The sequence below is a fragment of the Callithrix jacchus genome, chromosome 11, assembly GCF_049354715.1.
Source record: "Callithrix jacchus isolate 240 chromosome 11, calJac240_pri, whole genome shotgun sequence".
Lineage (NCBI taxonomy): Eukaryota > Metazoa > Chordata > Mammalia > Primates > Cebidae > Callithrix > Callithrix jacchus.
The window spans coordinates 45,766,578-45,791,767 of NC_133512.1; the positions used below are offsets into that span (position 1 = coordinate 45,766,578).

Genomic DNA, 25,190 nt, shown 5'->3' on the forward strand with positions numbered 1-25,190 from the left:
CTCCGGTGACGCAACACGCTTTGCCGAACGCACGAGGGGCCTCAGTGCCTTCTCTTACGAGGCTGATGGAGCCCCCAGCCAGGCAGGCGCCCGAGTGGAGCTGGCAGCCCCAACACTTCCTGCTTACCGAGTAAGCTGGGGCGACCACTGTCACAGCACCACAGAGTGGTCGGAAGGGCACTCAGACGGACGACCAACGGAGCCCTAAGGTCTGAGGTGACCTGAGCTTGACCCCGCCCCCGGCTCTCAGAGGCTGGCCTGCTGCCTCCCGTAGAGCCACCCACCAAAGTCTGAGGAGGGTCCGGGGAGTGCCCAGGCCCTGCACTGAGGATCACAGGAGCGACCCCAGGACGAGAAAGGGCGCCACTCGGCCAGAGCTGCAGGATGCTGGCCTAGCCAGGTGTGTGGACAGTGCTCACACCCAACACCACCCGAGGCCCAGTAAACCCCCAGCTCTCCCACCAGGAGTTGCTGATGACAAACCTGGAGACTGTCCCCACAGGTCTCAGCCCCTGTGACTCCAGCTCAGTAAGGGGATGGCCAGGAGGACCAGGCTGCTGAGTCTGGAGACCAGGCCTGACACGCAGGCACAAGTGAGCACGCACAACGAGCACGTACACAGGGGCAGAAACACCAACGGATCATATCTACCTTGTAGGTGGTGTTGATGGCGCCCACAGCGTTTGACACGCGGCAGGGGTACACACAGATTTTCAACTGTGTAGGGGATCAGTTCTCCTAATGCCCTCATGGTTCAAGGATCAACTGTACTAAAAGAAAATTAATACCAACCTTGAAATTCTGTACACAGTGAAAATATCACTTAAAAATAAAACAGAATAAATCTTTTCAGAAACCAAAAAGAAAGGAATCTGTCTCTAGAATCTGTAGGAGAAAATACTAAAGGCAGTTCTGCAGACAGAAGAAAACTGATCCCAGATCCCAAAATTAAAGTTTTGCTTGATTTTCATTCTAATGAACCTCTAAAGAATCAAGAAAAAAACAGAGCACAGAAAGGATAAATATGATAAACATGCAAAAAGTAATAACAGTCATTAAAGTTTTGCTAGATTTTAATTCTAATGAACCTGTAGAGAATCAAGAAAAAATGGAGCACAGAAAGGATAAATATGCAAAAGGTAATAATAGTCATGTCTCAGGGATCTTAAATGTGTTGAGCTAAAAACTCAAAAACAAAAGCCCATATATCACAGCGAGAGGAGGCTGGGGATGATGGTAAATACAGTTTAAAAATGCTTTTATGTTTTTATATTGTCCAAACAGTAGAAATGGTAAATGTACTAATTTACATTAAGCTTTATTCTGTCAAGGATGTATGCTGCAACTATGGAATAACATAAAGAATAGTAAAAGAATGTATAGGCCAGGCGTGGTGGCTCATGCCTGAAATCCCAGCACTTTGGGAAGCCGAGGTGGGCAGATAATGAGGTCAAGAAATTGAGACCATCCTGGCCAACATGGCAAAACCCAGTCCTACTAAAAATACAAAAATTAGCTGGGCATGATGGTGCACACCTGTAGTCCCAACTACTCAGGAGGTTGAGGCAGGAGAATCACTTGAATCTGGGAGGTGGAGGTTGCAGTGAGCCAAGATTACACCACTGTACTCCAGCCTGGTGACAGAGCAAGACTCCATCTCAAAAAAAAAAAAGAATGTATAACAATGGCAGGGGGGATAAAAACACTTAATAAATGTAAAAGAAAGAAAGGACATTAAAAATAAACAAATGGTCAAATGGAAAAATGTGGCAGATTTAAACAAAGTATCACTAATTTGTAATTAAATAAAGACTAAATAAAAGCAAACTATAATTAAAGATACAATTGTCAGTCAGATAAATGTTGTATTCTGATTTGCAATTTCATGTCCTGTCATATTCTCCTTTGTTCATCAGTTCTAAGCATACTTAGTCTACTCGAGTTCTGTGATTTTTCCATCTCAGGGTCCTTGCACATAAAGTTCCCTCTGCCTGATATGCTCTTTCTTCTACTCTTCCCATAGTTCTTTAGATAAATCAGAAAAATCTTCTCCAACCACTTTATTATATGAAAAACAGCCCTATTGTTTTCTCATCTTTACCCTCTGTTTCCTTCATAGCACTTTTCACATTTTTTATTTTCTAACTTTTGTCTGATATCCCTTTAGAATTAAGCTTCATTTATTTGTTAATTATGGACATATGTGAGTGTTTAGTATGTATATACCTCTCCCCCATAAGAGCTAGGGATATGGCAATGGATAAATGCTCGCTCCTTGTGGAGCTAATTTTGTAGAGCAGGAAAGGCACACTACCCTTCTCTGTTTTGGTTATTGCTATATTCCAAACACCTAGCAGCATGAGGTAGTTGTTCATATACTTCTTGAGTGAATGTTTGGTGTACTTGATAAAAATCATGCCAGATGACTCATAAAGCTTCCTTCATAAATAACCTTGTAAGAGAGATAATGTTGCCATTTAAAGGTGAGAAGGCAGCAGCTAAGAGAAATTAAGAAACTTGGATTCAGTTACACTGCTAATACATGCCAGTACTCTATCTGTAAAATTTAAAATAAACTACCAGTTTCTAACATGAGGAACTGCTGCTTGATCAAGCAAGAAGGCCCATCTTTCTTTATAGAATAGACTGAATATGTTTTATTTGATTAATCAAATATGTCTTGAGTTTAGTCTATTGGATGTAGGCCACTTAGATCTCCCAATTTTCTTCAAGTATTGCTACTGTAATAGGTCTTTTATTTTTCCTTACCGTATCTGCTAGTCCTCAAATAACTGGCTTTGATCAATGAAACCTGTGATATTCAAAGTTCTCAAGAGGGTTACAGAAAAAACACTGTAGGCACTTGTTATTAATAGTACTTTACTTCTAAAGCTTTAACTGATCTCTTGTGAGATGGGCAGGACTATTTGTAAATTTGTAAGATACCACCTATTAAGCATACAGTATATATAAAATCAGTAAAAGGAAAATTGTCTATTCCCTATAGCCTTTCCTTGGGCTTACTCAGATTTCCCCTAAGACGTCTGATCTGAGACATTCCTGGATCAGACAATGCTCTCACTTTGGTTATTATGCCATAAATGCCAAGGCAATGAAAAATGCTCCACTATATAGAAGGAAAAGGGTCTAAGACAGGTTAAGTTTCACTAGGCCAGTTCTTTTATGATACCTTAATCCTGCCTTTAAAAGTATTATTCCTCTGGCATCACCAGCCCACAATTTTTAAATTCCAAAGCAATGGTTTCTAAATCTGGCTGATCTACGTGTGTTTAAAAAACATCCTACAAAGAGTTGGCATATAAATTGCTGGAGCCATTTGCTAAAGATTCCATTCAAAATGTCTGAAGTCTAGGAGTCTCAAGAGCTCCTTAAGCCATTCTCAAGTATATCCAGTTTAGAAAAATGCCATTGTTGGGAACTCCATTTTGTCACTCACCCATTTCAGGGGTAGTCTGCCATCTATCATCAGGTAGATGTTAGATTAAGGGAAACAAACTGTTTTCATTCAAATACTTAAGAAATACTTCAGCCCATTGGATGCCCACAATTTCTAATCACATGCTGTTTATTCAGTTTCTGCACTAAAAAGTAACATAGAAAAAACCCATAAAACAAAAATTCAGATTCTTGTTGACATTACCAAGAGCTACAACAGGAAGGTAAGAGTTCTTTTTCAACCAGAGACTGTTATATATCAGATGGCTTCCATGTAAACTGCTTGAATTTTCACAAACAATTCAACCACTTGAACTGAAAACAAAAAATTGCCTAGAAAAAAATTCCTCATGATTGTGGGAAATATTCATGTATCTCAATTTATAAAAAAGAGATTCCTAAAGCATTGTGTATAATTTTTTTATCCCAAATTGAGAATTTTAAATATACTTGAAGAACTGTATATATTAAATAAACCAGAGTCAACATTTCTACAAAGTAAATAAGAGATTTTGTGAAGCAGATATACCTAAAACATAGTCCCACATAAAATAAAAATTCCAAGTGACCTTAAAATATAAGAATTTATCCCCAGTGAGATATACCTAAAGGACAAAGGGAACTACAATGTTATTAAACCATTACCAGTCATCCTATTGTTGACAGTGGTACTATACTGAGATTAAAAAGGAATAAAGCAAACAACTGTGTGTTGCTCATGACTAATATTTTTGGCATGCATGAAAACAAATAATAATATCACTGAAGCTAAATAAATGCCTTATATTCTGAATGTAAATCTTTGAATTGAAACTATCACTGTGAAACAATGATGTATCTAATCTTAAAAAAATAGAAGTCTAGTACAATTCACTGAAAAGGCCAGAAACAATGACAAATCCAGTTGTATAGACTTGGACTCTATCATTTCCTAATAAAAGGAACCTGGCATCCTAGAAAAACAGCAGATCTGGGAAAGGAAATGTACAGGCTAAGATAGGGACTTTGTGTTCAATGAGAAATCAAAGAAACCATCAAAGATTACTAGGTTTATGTGAAAAAGACTCAGTTCTCTCTAAAGATGAGACAGTTTATGCATAAATCGGAATAATAAGCTGGAAGAGACGGAATTATATCAAATATATCTTGTCTGTTTGTTTTTTGAGAGATTGTTTTGCTCTTCTTGCCCAGGCTGGAGTGCTATGGCGCGATCTCGGCTTACTGCAACCTCTGCCTCCTGGGTTCAAGCAATTCTCCTGCCTCAGCCTCCTGAGAAGCTGGGACTCCAGGCATGTACCACCATGCACAGCTAATTTTCTGTATTCTTAGTAGAGACAGGGTTTCACCATGTTGGCCAGGCTGGTCTGGAACTCCCGACCTCAGGTGATCCAACCACCTCAGCCTCCCGAAGTGTTGGGACTACAGGTACGAGCCCCCGTGCCCAACCTCAAATAATATCTTAACGTGTAAGTTTACAGCAATACTCAAACAACAAACCTCGTTGATTACCTTTCCAGGATGCTAAGAAATCAACTCATTTTGAAAACTTGTTAATCAAGAGAAACATGCATTTATCTTGCCTTCCTTTCCTTTAAGAACTGAATCTAAGAATAACCAAATCATTGCTGAGAAGTTTCTTATTATAGAAAGACTCAGTTAATAAATAAAGACTGATAGAATGTAAAATATCAGCATTCTGCAGTTTTGATTAAAGGATCTTGCAGGTACTGTCCTCTCCAGTAGCCACAGTCACTTGTGGCAGGTTAATGTTAATTAAAATAAAACTAAAAATTAAATTCCTCAGTCACACTAGTCACATTTCAAGTAGCTAGTGACTTCCATATTTGATAGTATAAACAAAAAATATTTCCATCATTATAGACAGTTCTATTAGATGTCATTGACTTGAGACACTGAACATCAACCAACATCACAAAACGACAACCAGACATAATACCCACTGATGGGAGTACAAAGCACCATCACCTCAGAGGTAGCCTGGGGGGAAAAAAGAAAATAACAGAAAAATCAAAGTACAAAGAAACATGTAAACACTATGGAGATGCATTCAACAAAGCCCAGAATATAGGAAACTACATAGCAGGGAATATTCAATCAGAGAGAGAGGAGAGAGAGAAAACATCTGTAGAGACACATATTGACCAATCACAATGGGTAGACTATAGTCTATTGAATGCTGATTCCAAAAGCTTTTTACAAATTTAAAATAATGAGGGAAATCTAAACGCTGCATGAATATTTGGTTATTTTGAAGAAGTATATATTTTTTACATGTGATAGTGAAATTTTTTAAAGTGAGTATCTTTTAGACACATACACCAAAATCTTTATAAATAAAATGTAATTCCCAGAACTCACTTCAAAATCATCCACAAGTGGAAGGAAAAGGAAAGTGGCATGGAAGGAAGTGAATGGAAGTATAGGAAACCAGATTGGCCCTGAGTTGATAACTACTGAAACAAGATGACAGATACTTGGGTATTCATTATGTTATTCTACTTTTGGGTAAGGTTGAAATCTGTCATAATAGAAAGTTAAGATTTTTATCTAAAGGTAGACCTTCACTGAAATGAATCAACTTCAATCTCTCTCATCAACTACTAATATAGGTTATCTCCACTTAGGTGCAACATAAACAGAAGACACAAAAACAAGACCAAAGACTGAAAGTAACTGGAAAAGAACACAGCATACATAATCACCCAAAACACAACCATTGTCCTCAACTACATGTGCCCACAGATACTGCAAGTTTCCATTAAATGTCGGCATACAGATTCCTATCGTTAGATAAAATTTGTGAATTACTGATAACAATCTTGAGGCATTTTGAGGAACCACAATATATAGAGACAATTTCAAATTTTTAATGCCTGAAAGCGACGTATTGTATTTTGATGTATGTCTATACTAGAAAATAACCATGATTTTAAATTAAATTTTGTCTCTTACAGAAAAAGGCAATATTGTGTTACAATAAATTGGTACTTTAGAAACCTAAGGAAATGGTTTCTAAATTCCATATTTCAAGGGAATTTAGACTTTCACCAAGTTCCACCAAGTTGCCATTTTGTGATATGTATGAGTTCACCATGTTATATCCTCCACCCCACCCCCACCCACCAAACCAAGTATTTTCTCTTTTTCTTTTTTTTTTTTGAGATGGAGTCTCGCACTGTTGCCCAGGCTGGAGTGCAGTGGCATGATCTTGGCTCACTGCAACCTCTGCCTCCTGGGTTCAACCTCTGCCTCAACCTCCCAAGTAGCTGGGACTACAGGCACTCACCACCACACCCACCTAATTTTTGTACTTTTAGAAGAGACGGGGTTTCACCATATTGGCCAGGCTGGTCTTGAACTCCTGACCCTGTGATCCACCCACCTCAGCCTCCCAAAGTGCTGGGATTATCGGTGTGAACCACCACTCCTGATCAACAAGTATTTTCTTTAAATAGATTGATCATAACATATTCTGGCAATTAGTAACTATCCATTGAATGCTTAATAAAGTGTCAGTTACTCTGCTAAATATCATTGCTTGATTTAATCCTTTTAACCAGTTATACCCCAATGGTAGATATAATCCTGTTTACAAATGAAGAAACTAAGGCTACAAGTAAATTGCCCCAGATGAAGTAATAAACATATTGATTCCTACTGGTTAACAACAATAGGTCAGTTTTTACCAAATGCTTGGCAATATGTGAAACAGTTTATATACGTTACTTCAACCCTCTCAAAATTTTATGAGACAGTCTTCATTTACCCAGGAGGGCATTCTCATCATAAGTTTCAAGGAATTTGCTAAAATGTCGCATGTGTAATAATGGAAGAACCAGGACTTGAACACTGATCTGACTCCAAAGCTCATGTTTTCAGCCAGTACATTTAACATCCTCCTAAACTAGCTTCCTATACAGGTATTCCTCTATTTTTAATATCCATGCACAGAACTGGATGCATACTTTGGCTGTGGTTTGTTGAGACTATTTCTTCTGATCTTCATAGATTTTCATGTTAACATTATTACTTCACATTGGCACCTTATATTGGTTGATATTAAGGCTTAAACACTATAGTACTGCATATCACCAGGATCCATTTCCAGAATGTTCTGCCAAATTTAAATCTTAAAGGTAAAATTCCAGCTCCAAAGGTAAAATTCCAGCTTGATGCTGTACCCAAGATTCTTAATTGCATCAGCTGAATGCTGTTTTATATCATCTAAAGTTTGATAACTTTTTTTGCGTCTTTATTACTGTTGATGAAATCATTGTTTACATTACAGAGGAAATTATTATACTAAATGGAACCTTGAAATACCAGAGTTCCTTCAAGGTCACAGTGAATAATGAATGGAACAATCCTTGTGTCAAATGCCTTGTACAGGCTGGGTGTGGTGGCTCACACCTATAATCCCAGCACTTTGGGAGGCTGAAGCAGGTGGTTCACCTGAGGTTAGGAGTTCAAGATCAGCCTGGCCAACATGGCAAAACCCCATCTCTACTAAAAATACAAAAATTCGCTGGGCATGGTGGTGCACCTGTAATCTCAGCTGCTTGGGAAGCTAAGACAGGAGAATCACTTGAACACAGGAGGCAGAGGTTGCAGTGAGCTGAGGTCGTGCCACTGCACTAAAGCCTGAGCAAGAGAGCAAGACTCTGTTTCAAAAAAAAAAAAAAGGCTTGTACAAACTAAGTCTTTGCCTTTCCCTCTGTTCATAAACCATCATTCATTTAGTAATTCTTCTTATATACATATATTTATAACTATATTTTTGTCTCCCAATAATTTTTCCATCTTAGTATACTTCTGATGGTTTAAGAACACTATTTATAAACCATTTTAAGAATTCTGCACATTTTAAAAATTAAATATCTTTAAGTATCAAAATGTTTTTTCTTGAATTTGTTCTATAATTTGGATACGGTTGAGCAGTCCTTGATTAATATTTTGTATTAAACCCAGTAACTTCAAAAACAAGAAAATATTTTAGAAATATGCACTAGGAAAAGGTGCGCTATAATAAAAACTAGATATAGGAGCATAGTCTAAACTCTTCAGGATTTAAAGACTCATTACACTATGGTGTTAATAAATAGAATAGGTGGTAGGGAACTTGAACTTAGCAATCTAGAAAATCTTATGATGAGTTTTATAGCTGAATTGTCTTTTATAAATCAAACTTTGTACAGTGTTCATGCTATTTTCTCTTTTGTTGTCCATTAAATATGAAAAACTTAGATGACATTAATCTGCTTAAGTTCTTAGGCCACAAATGGTCAACACATGAACTTTCGAAATAGTTAAAAGAGTACTGTTTTATATAGTAGGCAGACACAAAGTACAGGGAGACTGAAAAATCTAACTGATACACAGATTTTTTTTTTCAGCAAGCTTTATTAATCCATCATGGATCTACTCATGTTTGCAGCAGATACCATGATTTCAGTATCAGTGAAAGAAGAAAAAAAAAATCAAGCAGCCTTCAATGCCTGTCACATCTAAGCAGAACTAAACTACTATAGGACTAAACAGCCTAGCTGGTCAGTTGTTTTTACAAATCTAATTAAAAGCTTCAGCAAAAGTGGAAATACATCAAAATTCAAAGTCAAATACTGTTCTCCTAGTGCTTCAAGTAGTTTATTGGTAGTTATTATCCACATTTCTATAAACATTCTAAGTGACCATCACTATTGCAGGAATATTTAACATACGAAGGCTCCACATGAAGCTACTTCATTCATTTTGTGTGACACAAGAATCAAGGTTCCAAAAACTCAGTTATGCCACTAAAAAACAACAACAACAACAAAAGACACCCAAAGCCAAAACCAATCTTGCTAGAAAAGTGCATTTCTTTTGGTGAGTTTCAGAACCAACAGCTGTTGGTTTTAGACAAAAAATAAGCTGATTTAGTAGTATATGATCACTGGAAATAAGTCTCTGCCTGTAGGTAAGAATTAGATAAAAGGTCCTTCCTCCTTACAGAGTTTTTCATTCCAAAGTAAACAGCACTAGCGAATTTTCATCTAACAGGTTTGTTATTTTACCCTTTATTTTCTATCACTGTAATTCTTATCTGTCATACTGTTACCATTTATTTATTCCTCTCTATAATCAGGACTGAACAGCCCATATAACACCGTTCAATTTGTAAACAAAAAATTAAAGCTCAGAACACATACAGGATCTCTTTCACATTTTCATTCTACAGTGCATCAGGTACATTTATAAAGCTTTTGCTCTTCCCAACACACTACAAAAATATATAAAAACCACATTTTTCAGCCAGCAAATATTAATAAAATATCTTATAACTGGAATATTTTAGAGACCACATATTGTAATTACATCCTCTTGACTAAATCAATTGCCATCTTAAAAAATCCATATATGTATCCAGTGCATATTAGTTTACATGCCCATATTTACCATGAATGAGTCAAGTAAATTATTTTAGGTTCTTCAAGTGAAAGTGCTTCTGACAGCAAACTATTTCTGTAATAGCCCTAAATCCCCCAAAAAGTTGTTTTAAACCTGTGTAGAACAATGCATAGCTATTTCTAAAAAGTAAGAATACACACCAAAACATGCTTTGTCAGGAAAACTAATCCATGCACTTGAATATACCCCAAATATCTTATTTTTATTAAAGGCAGATCAACTTAAACATTGTCTAAACCATACCATTAAATTATTTGATTCCAGAAAGTGTCAAAAAATCATTTCGCCAAAACTTAAAAAAGCAAATACTTACTCCTTGTCTCTTACTTCAAAAAAGGACTGGGTGGACCAATGTGATCAATGAAACTGCATATATGGTAATCTATCTTAACATTTCCATCAATTAGCACTCTATCGTTACAAAGCCTTGTATGCAATTTTCTTGCAAAGGCTTCCCCCCAAAAGATATAAGCAAAAAACACTAGGTAGACACTCTTTAAAGTTTTATTTCACTAACTTCAGGTCAAATTTCCACAACTGTGTTCTGGTCAATTTACTATCCTTGCTTGGCTTCCCCAAATGGTAGTACCAAAAGAATTGTCGGGTAGGGAGAAGAGACCACTTTAAGAAGCACTGCATTTACTCATCTTCCACAAGGCAACAGAGTTGGGCATCTGATTGTTCAACAAAACAAAGCTTTAATAGCATCCAGGAGGGCAGACAGGCAAACCACGCTGTAGACACTCTTCTATTTGTCAAAATCAGACCAGAGAAAACCTACTCCACACAGATATAATAGGTATGGATATTCATCTTTTCTTTTTCTGTTGTCGCAACATTTTTCTTCTTTTAATTATCATATCATGTAGTTTCTCAAGTCCTTCCTTTAGGCCATCTCCTATGATTGCACAGGTAGGCTGCAAATGCCAAGGAGTTGATGAGCTCAGTTCACCCATTGCTAACAATTTCTCAATTTCTGAAAGAGACAATGAGTTCCTCAAGTCTTGTTTGTTGGCAACTATAAGTACAGGGACTCCTTGATTTTCTGATATCCTAGTTATTTTGTGAAGTTCAGTTTTGGCTTCTTCCATCCTTTCAACATCAACAGAGTCCACAACAAATACAATGCCATCTGTGCATCTGGTATATGATTTCCACAGTGGCCTTAATTTCTCCTGACCACCTACATCCCAGAAGTGAAAAGTGACTGTTTTAGAATTTCCCAAGGTTACCTTTATTTTCTCAGTGTTAAATCCTTTGGTAGGTACAGTATTTACAAATTCATTGAACTGCAGCCTGTATAAGACAGTTGTTTTTCCAGCACAGTCCAAACCGAGAATAACAATGTGGAAGGACTGAAATGAAGGCAGGCTGGACAGGATAGAAGTCTGGTCTGACAGCCCATTCCCCATTTCCAGCTGTGAATAAATGTCCCAAATTGAAATGCTTTCCTCTTCTTGCTTTAGAACTTGTCTTCGTAGGGGATCCAGCTATATAAGACTACTGGGAGAGGGAAGAAGGGATAAGTTATTCTTCTGAAATAATACAGTAAACAGGTTTATTCTATTTTGCTAAAATAACACGAATAACTTACAACTTGCTTTGCTAAACAAACAAGAAGAGATGAAATGTACATGAAAACCTATACAATCCTAGACAAACGATGGAATAACAGTGATAGAAATTATTTGGTTTACTTAAATTGCAGTAATATGTACGCTATTCTCCTGGTTCCCCAACCCTCAAAGACCTCATTCTGGAAAGAACCCAGTCACTAGTATCTGGTGTAAGTCGCGGTAACCACAAAGTGCCTATTTGGCAGAAAACTCATAGGTCCTATCTTGGGAATCTAATTCCACAGGCTTAGATAACTACTATCTCCCATCCCTTTAAAAATAACGTTCTCACCTCCCGATATGGAGTCTGGGTCCAAATGGGAACGCATTGGCAGGCGTTTCTACGCAGGGCTAAGCACCCCACGTCCTTCCAGCTCAGCTCTCCAAGCAGCTCTGGCAGTTGCGGCTCTAGAAACCCTGGACTCAGACTCAGACCAGGCCCACTCCTCCCGGTCCACCCATAATTCCAAATCCCATTGGTCACCCGCATCAGAGCAGCCATTCAACTCCCGCCCCCGCTCCCTAATTGGTGAGGGTAACTGCCGCTCCCAGCGCAGAGGAGTCGGGCGCTTTCTTGGTCCACCGGCACCACCTGTTGCCCCTAAGTTAGAAAAGGCGGCGTTCTCGAAGGGAGCCGAGCGGCCTCTGCAGGGGAATGGGAGCCTCGACCGGCCAGGTCGCCGCCAGCCTGCCGGCTCCACCGGGCCCGGCGCACCTGCAGCTTGGCCAGGGCGCCAAGCCGAGGCTCTCACATCCGGGGCCCGCAGTCACCGCCAACGCGTTAACCCTTTGTCCGCTGGCCCGAGGTTGCAGGTTGTGTGGGTCCCTGAGGCGCATGAGGTCCGACCTGGCGCGCCCGCCGAGTAAGCCCACCGTCCCCGGAGCAGGATCCCTTCACCCTGCCCATCCGCACACGGCCGGCTCTTCTCCCTCGGCAGGGCGTGGTCGCCCTTGGCCGCCCGCCCCGCCGCGGCTCACCTGACTAACCGTCCTTCCCTCCTCTTCACTCAGCGTCTCTCTCAGCCGCTGGGGAGGCGCGCTGATACCTGTTGGCTGGCACCAGGAAGGCGTGGGCGGTGGCGGAGGACTGGGCGCCGGGCGGGCGCCGCGCGCCAAGCTGCCCTAACGGTGCTCGCCAGGCAGCTCCACGCCACAGGCCCCGCCCCCTGCCTGTGCACCGCCCAGGCGCCGGCCAGTGGGGGGCGCGCAGGAGCCGCGTCTCCTAGCAACGACAAAACAAGGTCGAGTTCCAGTCAGCTTCGCGCTAGCTGCCCGCGAAGTAGGATGGGACTTCCGGCCTACCACAGAGCTGTTGCTCCCGGTGGCCGGGTCTGCGGCGGCTCGCCACCTTGGCACTGGCCCCGCCTTCCCTCAGGACGCCAAGGGCGTCCGCCGGGCAACAGCCCGTGACGCGAGGTTAGGCATTCCAGAGTTCACCTGTTACGGGTGGTCCCGTACACATGGAGGAGGCATGGAGGTCCCTCAGTAGTTGGCCTCAGTGGCCTGGGTGGCTGGACTGGTCTGCAACTTCCTTCGCTGTTTGTAGAGCAAATGAACCCGCTCTTCCGCGTGATTCTAGCAGCATCCCCGGGAGCTGGCGACAGGTAGAAATATTCCAGTTTGACACAGAAGGAAATGCACTCTGAAAGATGAATGCTTTTTTTTTCTTTCAAATTGCTCACACAATTTTATTAATTCCAATAGATACTATTTCCAGTACGCCATTCAACTACACACCATTTGTATGTGCTGGAGTGAGACATCAGTGTATTTTGCTTGAGGGTCCAGTTCTCTTAAAACTAGCGTTTGCAGTTTAACGACTTGGAAAACAACATCTAGCCTTTTTTTTTAACCTCTATCCCTTCAAAATTCCCTTTGCGGCCATAGACATACTAGTTATCTCTACCTACAGAAAGCTGCATTTTCCAAGCAGCGGGAGAAAGGTTAATTCTCAACTTCCCTCTACCTCTGCATTTTTGTTTCCATCTTCTTTTTCTTCTGTGTCTTTCGTTCTACGTTAATCTGAATAAGCTCTTCACTTTTGTCTGTGATGTGTTTTAGCGGTAAATTATTCCTCCTGGGCAAGAGCTTCACATCTTCAGTGTTAATGGTGGTTCTTTTCGCATGTCTTGCAAATATTTCTAGGTCTTTGGCGAAATTTTCGGCCGGGCTTGGTGTCTCACGCCAGTAATCCCAGCACTTTGGGAGGCCGAGGCGGGTGAATCAAGAGGTCAGGAGATCCAGACCATCCTGGCCAACAAGGTGACACCCCATCCCTACTAAAAATACAAACATTAGCTGGGCGTGGTGGCGCAGACCTGTACTCCCATATACTCAAGAGGCGGAGACAGGAGAATCTCTTGAATCTGGTATGCGGAGGTTACAGTGAACCGAGATCATGCCACTGCGCTCCAGCTTGGCAACAGAGCGAGACTTCGTCTTGAAAAAAAAAAAAAAAAATTCGCGTTGTCAAAAAGCTCCGAAATTGCTGCAGTGATTTGTTTGCTGAGCTGCATCTCTGCCCAGTGCAACTTCCTTGTAAAGATAACCCACTATGTAGTGAACTGCTGCTTCCTTTGGCCTCTACTGATAAGAAAATGGCTAAGAAAATCGCTGGGTTGGGTGCAGTGGCTCATGCCTGTAATCCCAGTACTTTGGGAAGCCGAGGCGGGCAGATCCAGAGGTCAGGGGTTCGAGAGCAGCCTGACCAATATGGTGAAATCCCGTTTATACTAAAAATACAAAAATGAGCTGGGCGTGGTGGCACATGTTTGTGATCCCAGCTACTTGGGAGGTTGAGGCAGAAGAATCGCTGGAACCCGGAAAGCGGAAGTTGCAGTGAGCCTAGATCTCGCCAGTGTACTGTAGCCTGGCCGAAAGAGCGCCATCTCAAATTAAGAAAAAGAAAATCGCTACTGTCCCTCGGCCTCCACCTGCTCCTTCATCAGAGTGAAGTGGCAAAGGCGTGTAACAGAAAGGGAGGTCGACGAGATAGGATCGCCGCAGCCCTAAAGGGATGTTACTAATAACCCAAACAAAATTAGCGGTGGTCCTGGAACTGTTAATCTAAGTCTACTAGTCATCAAATACATAATGCTTTTCATTGGATGATTCTGACTAAATGTAATTTTGTCTTTGATCAGTAAGTTCACAAATATTTATTGAACACCTAATAGACACAATTCTGTGTGCTTGGAGATAGAGGTGAGCCAAACGCACTGTCCCTGCTTTGTGGAATATTAGAATCTCTATGGGAGAAAAATAAAGTAAATGGATGTATAAATGTATAAAATTTTATCAGCGGTAATTTCAGGGTGCTTACGACAATGTGCAAAAGAAGTAATGACTTAAATTTGTAGGAAAACTTTAATCAACAAACATCTTTTTGGTGGAAGCTGCAAGAGATTGTAACTTGGAAGAGTCTATATGGTACACTTTTTAAAAAGTGTACTTTTTTTCTTTTTAAATATGGATTGGAGCTTCCTCAAGATATCTTAGTTTTTCTCAAGACAATTATTGCCAGTGATATTTATCTCTTTTGTGACTAGCATAGGAACATGCGGAATTGTCATACTGGATTCTCTAAAAAGTCAAGACTAGCCTTGCCAATATGGGGAAACTCTGTCTCTACTAAAAATAGAAAAAATTAGCTGGATGTGGTGGTGGGCATCTGTAATCCTGGCTACTCAGGAAGCTGAGGCAGGAGAATCATTTTAGCCCAGGAGGCAGAGGTTGCAGTGAGCCAGGATAACACCATTGCACTCCAGCCTGGGCAACAAGAGGAAAACTCTGTCTCAATAAATTAAAAAATAAATAACGGATGTAAAATATAAGGTTTAAGTACAATGCATAATTTCAAGACAGCCACACTAATTTTGGGAATAAGAGCTAGAAATATAGCATATCTTGTAAACATGAATCTATTATAAACTAAGAATTGCCTTATTAGTTAAGACTGTGGAATCTCATTAGCCATTCACATAATCAGCAAATAAGTGTTAAAGGGCTTGGTGCAATAACCTATTTCCTTTTCTTGGAAATTCAGCAGGGATTCTTTATTAAACTGGGATACCTTGCAGATTCTCCTTAAATCAAGAATTTTGAGCAAGAAAATTCTATGGTAACCCTCTGTTTACAGTAGTATTGAAATCAGTAGGTCCTTCCAGTATTCCTTGCACAGTCTTCCCTGGAGCAAAAAGGGAAAAGAGGAAAACAGAAACATTGAGGGCTTCCAATCTTGCAGAATCACCCTCATTGAATTGCACTCTAGGTTTTACAACCTAGAGTAATGTTATACTCTAGGTTGTAAAACTACAGTAGTGGTTGGCAAACTATAGCCTATAGATCAAATTCAGGAGATAAGAATGGTTTTTATGTGTTTAAAGGGTTGCAAGAGAATGGATAAGAAAAGAATTTGCAATCAAGGTCATCTGTGCCCCCCACAATACACACATACAAAATAAATTTGCTCTCTGCCTCTGTAGAAAAATGTTTTAGTATGCCTGTTATATATATAAAAACCATATGAAAACAGCAACAAATAATATTAAAAGCAATGAAATTTATGGGACACAAAGTTCACTTTGTTACATGTTCTTATAGGAGGCCCATTCAGAGATTTTATTTATATACTATGCCAGAAAAAATTTCCCTTTAGGCTGTAGCTTATAAACTTCCTCAGTGCCCTGGGGTGCCTCAGAATTCCTAGGGGTTCTGTAGGATAGTTTAACTTTTTGAGGGAAACACAGTGACATCTGTTGGACTTTATTAACAACTACAACTATCAAGTTTGGATGTATCAACTTCGTAAATAGAAATTTGGGGTGTTTATTTTGGCCTGAGGTACCATGAAAAAATTATTGAGGCACTAGGGGCTCTGGGAACCTTGCCTTTAATTATGATTTTCCAAACTTGGCTAAGGATGAGAATCACCTGTTAATGCTTGTAAATGTGTAGATTCCTGGTTCCTTGTATTTCAGATCCCCCCAAATCAGAATCATCAGGAGAGGAGCCAGTGATCTCTGCTTTAAGTAAGTATTTCAGATAATTAATGACTAAATACTTTTAAGAAATACTAAAAATAAGAAATGGGTAAATTTACAACTGAGTAATTTACCTTGTTTCTCTTTTTGAATTAAGTATCAGGACCCAGATCAAATCTAATGCCTGTGTTCTCACTTCTAAGTGGAAGCTAAACAATTAATACACATGGACATATAGAGTGGAATCATAGACACTGGTGACTTCAAAAGATGAAAGGGTGGGAGAAGGGTGAAGGATGAAATACTACCTGTTGGGTAGTGTACACTATTTGGGTGATGGGTACACTAAATGCCCAGACTTCACTACTACTACACAATATATCCATGTAACACAACTGCACTTGTATCCTCAGATCTGTGAAAATAAAAAATAAAAATCAGATGCATATAGCATTCTTCCTCTCTTCCATAGCCTGATTTTTTATGATATACATAAGTTAAGCATGTGCATACTGAAATCACGTCCTTCCTCACCTTTGCCACAGTGCATGTGTGTGTGTAGATAGATGTTTAGGATACCTCACTTTAGTTGTTTCTATGCATATTATGCATTGAGAGGAATATAAACATTCATTCCCTGCTATCATTTTATTATTATCCCTGCTAAACACATGACCTTCCTCTTTTAGTTCCTGTTTCAGGCGACGGCAATTTATTCAGTTGTCCTAAGTAGAAATTTCAGGGACATTTAAAAAATTCTCCTGTGTCCCACTTATGATTAGCTATCAATCTCCCTTTAATCCATGTCTTTCCATTCCCATTTCTACTACTTGCATCTGGTTATTGTGGACTTCTCACCTATGCTAGTTAATTTACCTCTTAACTGATTTTTCAGCTAAAAAGCAGTGGAGGAGTTTGTCTCCTGTGTCTGGCTCCAAGTCTCTTATCCACTGTATTATAGGGAGTCCACATTTAGGTTAATTCATTTTCACACATGGCAACATAGAGCCAGGGTACAATTTTTGATAGAACTTTAAAAAGAGGATGTCAGAAGGGAAGTACAATTCAAAATTCACTTGGAATGGGTCCTAGATAAGATGTAATCCCAGCACTTTGAGAGGCCGAGACGGGTGGATCACAAGGTCAAGGGATCGAGACCATTCTGGTCAACAAGATGAAACCCCATCTCTACTAAAAATACAAAAAATTAGTAGCTGGGCATGGTGGTACATGCCTGTAATCCCAGCTAGGCAGGAGGATTGCCTGAACTCAGGAGGCAGAGGTTGTGGTGAGCCGAGATTGAGCCATCGCACTCCAGCCTGGGTAACGAGAGCGAAACTCCATCTCAAAAAAAAAAGAATTTCCAGAGTCCACAAGTCTAAACCCTCCTCCTGAACTTCTTTTATGGACACCTTCAAGGCCTAGCTCCACCCAGTTCCAAGTCACAGGACAGTTTGCCCCTTCCTCTAGAAGGCCTTCACGTGCATCTCCATACCTGAGTCCAGGCTCAACTACCAGGAGGCCCAGTGGTAAAAAGGCATCATGCCATACTACACAAGGCTCACTTTCTTTATCCCTGTTTCCTAACTTTATCTGCCTCTTGATAGTATAATTGACTTAGGTTCAGCTGCCCACCACTCAGAGGTCAAAGCATGAGAAGTTAGATGTGGTAAAAGGAAAGCAGCTTTTTTTTAATGCCGAAAAATGGAAGAATGGCTGGGCTCAGGCCTCAAAGGCACCATCCCAAGTTTTAGGCAGGGGAGAGTAGTTTTAAAAGGGGAACTTGGAATGGAGGTATGTGGGAGTGGTGCTGGGTACAAGGTCTATGTGTCTTGTTCTGGTGGCTGTCTTGAGTCATTTTCTACCTGGAGTTCAGGCTGGCATCAGATTCTCAACAATGGCCAGGTTGTAGATTAGCCACCTTTAGATAATCTCCGGAATTTCACAACTGGGTCTTTGTGTCTATTTTGTCTCAAGATTAGCTCTTGGGGCTGGGGCCAATGGCTCATGCCTGTAATCCCAGCACTTTGGGAGGCTGAGTGGGCAGATCATTTGAGATCAGAAGTCCAAGACCAGCCTGGCCAACATGATGAAACCCCATCTTTACTAAGAATACCATAATTAGCCAGACAAGATGGTGGGCACCTGTAATCCTAGTTACTCGGGAGGCTGAGGGAGGAGAATCATTTGAACTTGGGAGGTGAAGGCTGCAGTGAGCTGAGACCATGCCACTGCACTTCGTCCTGGATGACAGAGCAAGACCCTGTCTGGAAAAAAAAAAAAAAAAAAAAAGGCTTAGGCAAGCTAGCGGGTAAGGGAGTTTCTGGTGGGAATGGTAGGAAACAGAGTTTTAAAGTATATTTCAAGGCTAAACCCAAGAAAGGAAAAAGTTTCAATATGCATTTTGAAGCTAAACTACTTGAACTTAGTTACACTGGGATGATTGACACTGAGAACATCCAGTTCAACAGGGCCTCAATAGGGGCACACATCAGAACAATCCTAATTCTTTCCAATTTTAACCAATATTGTGTGTTATATTTTATTTCAACAATCTAGCTCTGTCCATGCTTTTGTAAATTTCTGTCTTCTTACATGAACATTTTAATCCTCTCTGTTAAAAGTTTCCATGGCCTCTTGTTGGAGTACTCCAAAGCTCCTTAGTCTTTGTACATTTTCTTTACATAATTTCATCCAATACTAGGGACTTAATCTATATTCTCCCAAATTCATCTCAACCTAGATGTCTTTCTTGAACTCCACAAATGAGTGGCAGATAAGCATCTCAGCTCCTAAACATGCTCCTTTCATTCTATCACCTTCATTGGAACCCAATATATCTACCTACTCATTTGTCACACATGACCCCTCAGCAAGTCCTGTTAACACATGCATTCAAACCTGACCACTTCTCACCACCACCACTGCTGTGTCTTTTATTGATGTCCATCAAATTCCAGAGCCTCTCATGTAGTCTCTCTGCTTCTGAGGTTAGGCTCTTTCCCAGGCTCTAATAGCACCTCCTCAGAGAGGAATTCCTTGAACACCTTATCTAAAGTATCTGCCTTGTACTCTCTCACCAGAATTCCGTTCCTTACTATGCTTTCGTTTTTATTCATTGCACTTGTTACTACCTGACATGATTTGTATCTGCCTATTATGTTCCTTCTCTAACTATCCCCCCTCTTATTTCCTATTGTAAATTCCAGGAAGCAAGGATAATGTCCATTTTGTGTGCTGCCTTATCCCCCATATCTACAGTAATGTCTGTGTGGCACACAGTAAGAATTCAGTGGATTTATTGAATGAATGCTTATTATCCTAAGAATAACTACTCAAAAAGGACTCCACAAACCTCCACAAAAAGGTGATAGTTTTGAAGGCAAAATTTCATACAGAGAAAATACAAATGACGTATGCTTATTTATTCTTAAATAGTCAACAAATCCTGGAGAAACCACTTTGAATGCAATATTATATAATAAAATGCCTCATTTTTAATGTAAAATGCCTGCATTAAGTTTAACAGTTATTTCAGTATTAGTTAGACTAATAGTCAGGTAGTTATTATATTTTCATACCTAATGGTCCCATTCAAGGGACCAAAAGCAGGAGGCCCCAAAGGAGTATTCAGACTTGTACAATTTTTAGGGCAGAAACATTATAGTTTTGAGAAAAATAATTTTTCTTTACCTTCAAACCATCAATGTTTTAACTCATGCTTCAGCCAGATTTTTTCTGTTTAAGCATTTCTGGTTTAAACATTTTTTTTGTTTTTATCCAATATTTGTTTGTTTGTTTTATTACTGGTGGTCATCCTGTGGTAGGAGTGGAGTTCAAATATCAGAGTGTTTATGTGGTTAACACTATCACACTATTCCCCTTGAACAAGACATGAAAAAAATATCACGAGTTGGGAAAGGGCAGAAATTTCTCATTTTAATTTCATAAAATGTGTCCTTTATATATTTATCTGTCTACATAAAGCAAAATCTTACTATCAAGGGTTCATATGTGCCTGATATAAAATATATAATAATCACTTTTCAAATGATTGTTTAGAACAATCATATATAATTACAAGTGCTCTCTCCTTTGTGAAAAATAGAATAAGGTTGGTGTGGTGGTTCATGCCTGTAATCCCAGCTACTTTGGAAGTTGACACAGGAGAATTGCTTGAACCTGGGAGACGGAGGTTGCAGTGAGCTGAGATTGCACCATTGCACTCCTGCCTGGGCAACAAGAATGAAACTCTGTCTCAATAAGAAAAACAAAAGACAGAATAAGGAAATTAGATAACTAATTTCAAATTCTTGAATCTAAATCATCTCTATAGTTAATGAGGGAAATTCAGTTTTTGCTCAAAAGAGAATTTGTATCATAGCACTTTGGTATGTTTTAATTAAGACAAAATATTTTGATATGACATGATAGAGTAGAAATATTGCCTCAGTACCAATCACCCTCAATTTTTAAAGGATTCCTAACAATTTAAGATATTTTTTAATGAACTCTATGGATATATACAAAACAAATAAACAATATATTAGTTCTTTTTGCAAGGGACTGCCCATTGAGTAATTTTATTAAGACAGTTTAGAAAGACTATGGCCTAAGAGTCTGCGGAAAATAGGAAGAGAAGGTTTCATTACATTTTTCTTAAACCTATTTTATTTTATTAATTCACATACTTAAAGACAAATTCCACAAATATGTTATAAAGCAGTGGGCTAGTTAGTACTGAAACAGATGCTTAGAAAACTGTAACTTGAACTTTGTCATAATGAGTGTGTGTGTGTGTGTGTGTGTGTGTGTGTGTACCTAATGGAAGTGGAGGAGCTGACCAGGTTAGGCAGGTGATAATGTGGAAGACAAAGGATAAATCAAGTAATTTTAATGTAATTTACTAATTCTAAGGAAGAAATAACTGATTTTAAATGGTCAATAATAAACTACTTTTTCATTACCTTATAATTAGCATTTGAGGGGCATTTAAAATATATATAATTATATAATTGGGTCATTTTAAAGTTATAAGTCAGTTATAATTTTTGTTTCCATTCTGAGTCCTCAGGTACTGATGAAAAACAGTATGCTTAACTAGAAACTTCTTTCTTGATGGATAATAAGGAAAGATTATTATAGAAAAAAATAAAAGGTATGTCATATGGGTTTGAATATCAACATATCTATCACTCTATAAATAGTATATTTTGGTTGCCTATGGAGAATATGGCAAAACTTAAGTAAGCTTTCTGTTGTGGTTCAAAAGTCTAATATACAAAGTCTAATCCAATATACCACTAATACAAACAGTCTTCTATACCTTAATTTATTTTAAATTTCTACTTGTTACTGTATTTTATGTTTCAGTCTACATTAAGAAAATATAGGGGGAGGACTCAAGATGGCGCTGTGAGAACAACCCAGGATTGGAGCTCTCTTTGAGTCCGTGGAGAGGTGAGTCGGAGCTGCATTTCCAGACTGATCTTTGTTGCCCACGGAACGGGGAGATTCCCAAGTATAGGGGAGACGCTGGACGCCTGGCAGTGCCTCTGCCTGGCGAAGCCGGCAGCTGGGGGGGTGGTGGACGGCCCTGCCCATCACTCCCCACAGGGCGCGCTTGTCCGGGTGCCCTGTTGAGCCAGCAACCTGAGACTTGAGAGGGCTGGACTTGAGACTGAGCGAGACTTGGACAGTGGGCCCGCCCAGGGGATTTCAGGGACAGAGTGTTTGGGCTAGCCCAGTGGGACGAACAAGACCATGATTTCAAGCGATCCCCATGCAGTCGGTCTGAGACGCTCTGTGGGGGAGGGGCGTCCACCATTACTGAGGCAACCCGCCCCAACTGAGATACACGCCCACTGCTGAGGCAGCCAGCCGTTGCCAAGGCAACCCGTCCCTACTGAGATACATGCCCACTGCTGATGCAGCCTGCCGTTGCCAAGGCAACCCGCTACAACAGAGAGACTCTGCCTCAGGGCATGGCGGAGACCACAGCAGAACAGCAGACCCTGCCCTAACAGGGCGAGCCTCACAACAGCAGGGCGGAGCCTCGGCAGGCAAACAGTGGCTAGTCTGCCTCCTAGCTGGGCAGGACACCTGAACGAACATCCAAAAATAAAGCCCGAACCCCCCAACACAGAGCATATGAGAAAAAAAGGGTTTTTTTAATGAGCTCTGTTGCAGCAGAATCAAACATAGCAGCCTAACAGCCCTGAATGAACAACAGAGATCACAGCTCAGCAATTGAGCTCCTATAAAGCACAGACTGTCTCCTCAAGCAGCTCCTTGACCCCTCTATATCCAAAAGACTGACATTTGGCAGGCATCATTCTGGGACAAAGATAGCAGAAAAAGAAACTGGTAGCATCCCTCACTGTGCCACAGCTGCTAGAGGTGCACCCCAGACAAGCAGGGCCTGGAGTGGACCTCAGCAGTCGTACAGCAAAGGGGCTAGACTGGTAGAAGGAAAACCAAGTAACAGAAATACTTCATCATCAACAATCTGGGTGTCCACTCAGAGACCCAATCGAAAAGTCAGCAACTACGCAGACGACAAGCGGATAAATCCACAAAGATGGGAAGAAACCAGCGAAAAAAGGAGGAAAACACCCGAAACCAGAACACCTCACCTCCTAGAAAGGACCAAAACTCCTCACCAGCAAGGGAACAAAGCTGGACGGAGAATGACTGTGACGAAATGACGGAATTAGACTTCAGAAGGTGGATAGTGAGAAACTTTTGTGAGCTAAAAGAACATGTATTAAATCAATGCAAAGAAACTAAGGAACTTGAAAAAAGATATGAGGAAATGATAACAAGAATGGATAACTTAGAGAGGAATATGAATGAAATAAAGGAGCTGAAAAACACAATACGAGAACTTCGCGAAGCATGCACAAGTTTCAATAGCCGAATTGACCAAGCAGAAGAAAGAATATCTGAAGTCGAAGACCAACTCAATGAAATAAAATGAGAAACCAAGATCAGAGAAAAAAGCGCAAAAAGGAATGAACAAAGTCTCCAAGAAATGTGGGACTATATGAAGAGACCTAACCTATGTTTGATAGGTGTACCAGAAGAGGACAAAGAGAATGAATCCAAGCTGGAAAATACTCTTCAGGACATCATCCAGGAAAATTTCCCCCACCTAGCAAGACAGGCCAACACTCAATTGCAGGAAATACAGAGAACACCACAAAGATATTCGCAAGAAGAGCAACCCCAAGGCACATAATCGTCAGATTCAACAAGGTTGAAATATAGGAGAAAATACTAAGGGCAGCCAGAGAGAAAGGTCGGGTCACCCACAAAGGGAAGCCCATCAGACTCACAGCAGATCTCTCGGCAGAAACACTACAAGCCAGAAGAGAGTGGGGGCCAATATTCAACATTCTTAAAGAAAAGAACTTTCAACCCAGAATTTCATATCCAGCCAAACTGAGCTTCAGAAGTGAAGGAAAAATAAAATCCTTTGCGAACAAGCAAGTACTCAGAGATTTTGTCACCACCAGGCCTGCTTTACAAGAGCTCCTAAAAGAGGCACTACACATAGAAAGGATCAATCAGTACCAGCCATTCCAAAATCACACTGAATGCTAAAGAGCTTCAACATAATGAAGAATCTACAACAACTAACGGGCAAAACAGCCACTTAGCATCAAAATGGCAGCATCAAATTCACACATAACAATATTAACCCTAAATGTAAATGGACTAAATGCACCAATCAAAAGACACAGACTGGCAAATTGGATAAAAATCCAAAACCCATCAGTGTGCTGTATCCAGGAAACCCATCTCACATGCAAGGATACACAAAGGCTCAAAATAAAGGGATGGAGGAAGATTTACCAAGCTAATGGAAAGCAAAAAAAAGCAGGAGTTGCAATTCTCATCTCTGATAAAATAGACTTTAAAGCAACAAAGATCAAAAGAGACAAGGACATTACATAATGGTAAAAGGATCGATACAACAAGAAGAGCTAACGATCCTGAACATATATGGACCCAATGCAGGAGCACCCAGATTTATAAGGCAAGTTCTTAATGACTTACAAAGAGACTTAGACTCCCACACAATAATAGTGGGAGACTTTAACACTCCATGGTCAATACTAGACAGATCAACCAGACAGAAAATCAACAAGGATATCCAGGGCTTGAACTCAGACCTGGAGCAAGCAAACCTGATAGACATTTACAGAACTCTCCACCCCAAATCCACAGAATACACATTCTTCTCAGCACCACATCACACCTACTCTAAAATTGACCACATAATTGGAAGTAAAGCACTGCTCAACAAATGCAGAACAACTGAAATCATAACAAACAGCCTCTCAGACCATAGTGCAATCAAGTTAGAACTCAGAATACAGAAACCAACCCAGAACCGCACAGCTTCATGGAAACTGAACAACTGGCTCTTGAATGTTGACTGGGTAAACAATGAAATGAAGGCAGAAATAAAGAAGTTTTTTGAACCAATGAGAACGAAGACACAACATGCCAGAACCTCTGGGACACATTTAAAGCAGTCTCTAGAGGAAAGTATATAGCAATAAGTGCCCACATAAGGAGAATGGAGAGATCCAAAATTGACACCCTATCGTCAAAATTGAAAGAGCTAGAGGAGCAAAACTCAAAACCCAGCAGAAGACAA

At 40.2% G+C, this 25,190-nt stretch overlaps 2 protein-coding genes across 6 annotated transcripts in view; one reads left to right on the top strand and one right to left on the bottom strand.

Annotated features, from left to right (window-relative positions):
• Positions 1 to 8,857: 8,857 nt before the first annotated feature.
• Positions 8,858 to 13,179, bottom strand: ARL4A (ARF like GTPase 4A). 5 transcript variants are annotated; one of them, XR_008473364.2, is made up of 4 exons: positions 12,978 to 13,179; positions 12,519 to 12,762; positions 11,833 to 11,948; positions 8,858 to 11,427 (listed from the first exon to the last, which is right to left on the bottom strand). XR_008473364.2 is itself a non-coding variant. In XM_035253739.3 (3 exons), the coding sequence occupies exon 3, from the start codon at positions 11,334 to 11,336 to the stop codon at positions 10,734 to 10,736; it is 603 nt and encodes a 200-aa protein (XP_035109630.1). In that variant the 5' UTR covers positions 11,337 to 11,424; positions 11,833 to 11,948; positions 12,519 to 12,689; the 3' UTR covers positions 8,858 to 10,733. The 5 variants fall into 5 exon arrangements, 4 of the variants coding, with proteins under 4 accessions (XP_035109630.1, XP_035109629.1, XP_002751608.1 ...); XM_035253739.3 differs by lacking the exon at positions 12,978 to 13,179 and having other exon boundaries at positions 8,858 to 11,424; positions 12,519 to 12,689; XM_035253738.3 differs by lacking the exon at positions 12,978 to 13,179 and having other exon boundaries at positions 12,519 to 12,689.
• Positions 11,424 to 25,190, top strand: part of LOC144578265 (uncharacterized) — a 35,882-nt gene continuing 22,115 nt past the window's right edge. Inside the window, exons 1-3 of the mRNA XM_078342079.1 lie at positions 11,424 to 13,144; positions 16,520 to 16,570; positions 21,896 to 21,982. Coding sequence (XP_078198205.1) covers positions 11,841 to 12,407 — 567 coding nt within the window. The 5' untranslated portion in view covers positions 11,424 to 11,840 and the 3' untranslated portion in view covers positions 12,408 to 13,144; positions 16,520 to 16,570; positions 21,896 to 21,982. The remainder of the gene's footprint in view (positions 13,145 to 16,519; positions 16,571 to 21,895; positions 21,983 to 25,190) is intronic.

Coding starts and splice junctions, on each gene's coding strand:
- ARL4A (XM_002751562.7), bottom strand. CDS start 11,336: ATGGGGAATGGGCTGTCAGACCAGACTTCTATCCTGTCCAGCCTGCCT.